The sequence below is a fragment of the Sceloporus undulatus genome, chromosome 3 (genome assembly GCF_019175285.1).
Source record: "Sceloporus undulatus isolate JIND9_A2432 ecotype Alabama chromosome 3, SceUnd_v1.1, whole genome shotgun sequence".
In the NCBI taxonomy this organism is placed as follows: domain Eukaryota; kingdom Metazoa; phylum Chordata; class Lepidosauria; order Squamata; family Phrynosomatidae; genus Sceloporus; species Sceloporus undulatus.
This window is the reverse complement of record NC_056524.1, coordinates 95,702,994-95,705,162: the sequence shown is the minus strand read 5'-3', so window position 1 is coordinate 95,705,162 and position 2,169 is coordinate 95,702,994. Positions and strand designations below refer to the sequence as shown.

Genomic DNA, 2,169 nt, shown 5'->3' with positions numbered 1-2,169 from the left:
GGGTGTCCCTGGGGCTTCAAGCCCCAAGGACACCCCGCGACGGCGGGCAGCAGAGAAAGGGGCCGCTTGGCCCCTTTCTCGTTTAGTCCGCTGGGCGCAGCCTTCAGACGGCTGCGCCCAGCGGACTAAACCCGGAAGGAGCTCCGAAACGGAGCTCCTTCCTGCTCCGTGTCCAGGGCGCACTAAGCGCCTTGGCGCGGAGCTACTACGTCATGGCCGCTCCGCCCCGTCTAGAAGGAAACCCACCAGCATGCACCGTGCGGAAGGGCTGCTGCCGTTTAGTGCGTTTTCGCCACGCACTAGGGTTAGGGCGGTGCAGAAGCACCGCCCTTTCGTAACCCTAGTGCGTGGCGAACACGCACTAAACTGCCGGTCTGTAACCGGCCAAGATTTGTTCAGAGGAGGTTTAGCCACTATCTTCTCCTGAGGCTGAGGGATTCTGTTTTGCCCAAGGTCACCAAGTGGGTTTGCATGGCCAAGTGGCCATTTGAACTCTGGTCTCGAGGGTCCTAGTCCAACATTCAAACCACTCCACCATGGTGGCTCTTCTCACAAGTGCTACTAGGTACTTTTGCATGTTGGTGCGCAACATAAGATACTGTACTATTGAAGTACCTGGCAATTCCTTCAACCAGCCCTTTGGGACACAAATTGACGTAGCAGTTCTAAACCAGGGGTTTGTTGTTGATGTGTGCCTTCAAGTGCGACCACAAGGCGAATTTATCATGGGGTTTTCATGGCAAGATTTCTTCAGGGGAGGTTTAGCCATTGCCTTCCCCTGAGGATGATGAGACTGCATGACTTGCCCAAGGGCACCCAGTAGATTTCATGACTGTGCAGGGAATTGAACTTTGTAGTCCCAATGCTCAAACCACTGAGCCACGCTGGCTCTCCTCAAAGGTGCTAGCAGGAACTGAAGTGCCTACTAGCACCTTTGTGCATGCTGGTGGGTTTCCATGGCCGAGCAAGCATTTGAACCTTGGTCTCCAGAGTCCTAGTCCAACACTCAAACCACTGCTCCACTCTGGCTCTCCTCAAAGGTGCAGTTAGGTACTGTACTTTGAATGTTAGTGCACAAAGTTAAGACACAACTCAAGCGCCTGGCAAGTGCTACAAGCATCCCTTTGGGGGAAGAAAGGGAGGGAGCAGTTCTATCCCAGGGGGGTTACCTGTGGGCAAAGGGGCTTTCACTTTAAGAAAGGGAAGGGACTGCCCCTGAGGAGCCACACACTGGTGGCCTTTGGAAAGGAGGCAGTGGTCCCCAGAAGTTGGTGCCTAGGGAGGAGTTCCAAGCAAGATGGCCCCAGGACAGCAAATCCCCTCTGGACTAGGAGTAAAAGCAACATGGTCCTTTTTGCTCGCAACTCCTCTTTTTTGCCCAGGAGCGCAAAGCCTCAACTTTGGCTCCCATCACTCCTCTAAGAAAGGAAAGGGAAAGGAAGGGAAGGAAAGAGGGAGGGAAAGAAAAGAAAGGAGGAAGGGAAGGGAAGGAGGAAGGGGAAAAGGAAGGGAAGGAAGGAAGGAAGGAAGGAAGGAAGGAAAAAAGGGAAGGGGGAAGGGAAGGACCTGGAAGGAGGCCAGTCCAGCTGCCCCCTTCCCCGGCGTCCTGGAAGGGCCCTGGCGAGGCAGCCACTGACCTGTCTTGCAAGAGCTGGCTCCCGGGCGGAAGCGGCGGCAGAGCTGGTGCCAGACGACGCAGAGCCCGACCCAATAGACCCGGAGGGCTGGCAGGACGAGGGCCAGGGACAATAGCGACATGGCTGCCCGGCCCTGGGCTGAATTCTCCGCCTTCCCTCCTTCCTTCCTCTTCCGCGGCGCAGAAGGGAAAGGAAGGAGTCAGCAGCAGCAGCAAGAGGAGGAGGCGGAGGCGCAGAGGAGGAGGAGGAGGAGGAGGAGGAGGAGGAGGAGGAGGAGGAGGCTCCCCCTCCAGGGCTCCAGAGCGCGCGCCTGGAGCGCAAAGGCACTGCCATACATGCATGGCCTGCCTAAAAGCATGGGCAGCTGAGAAGCTAGGAGGAGGCAGATGCTGGGCAAACTACGAGGGCTGCAGCCACACTGGAGAAATAACCCCTTTTGGCACCACTCAAGGCTATGGAATTATGGGAGCTGGAGTTTGTTGTGGGCCCAGAGCGGAGCACAGCTGTGGCTCAGTGCTATGGAAGGCTGGGA

At 56.8% G+C, this 2,169-nt stretch overlaps 1 protein-coding gene across 3 annotated transcripts in view; it reads right to left on the bottom strand.

Moving 5' to 3' along the window:
* Nucleotides 1-2,169, bottom strand: part of ZBED1 (zinc finger BED-type containing 1) — a 181,919-nt gene that overhangs the window by 154,678 nt on the left and 25,072 nt on the right. The window contains exon 1 of one of the 3 annotated variants that reach the window (XM_042459474.1): nucleotides 1,638-1,827. The exons of 1 other annotated variant lie outside the window; for it this stretch is intronic. In XM_042459474.1, coding sequence (XP_042315408.1) covers nucleotides 1,638-1,758 — 121 coding nt within the window. In that variant the 5' untranslated portion in view covers nucleotides 1,759-1,827. Of the gene's footprint in view, nucleotides 1-1,637; nucleotides 1,828-2,169 lie in introns of those variants that run through there. One more of the 3 variants, XM_042459473.1, reaches the window with a different exon arrangement.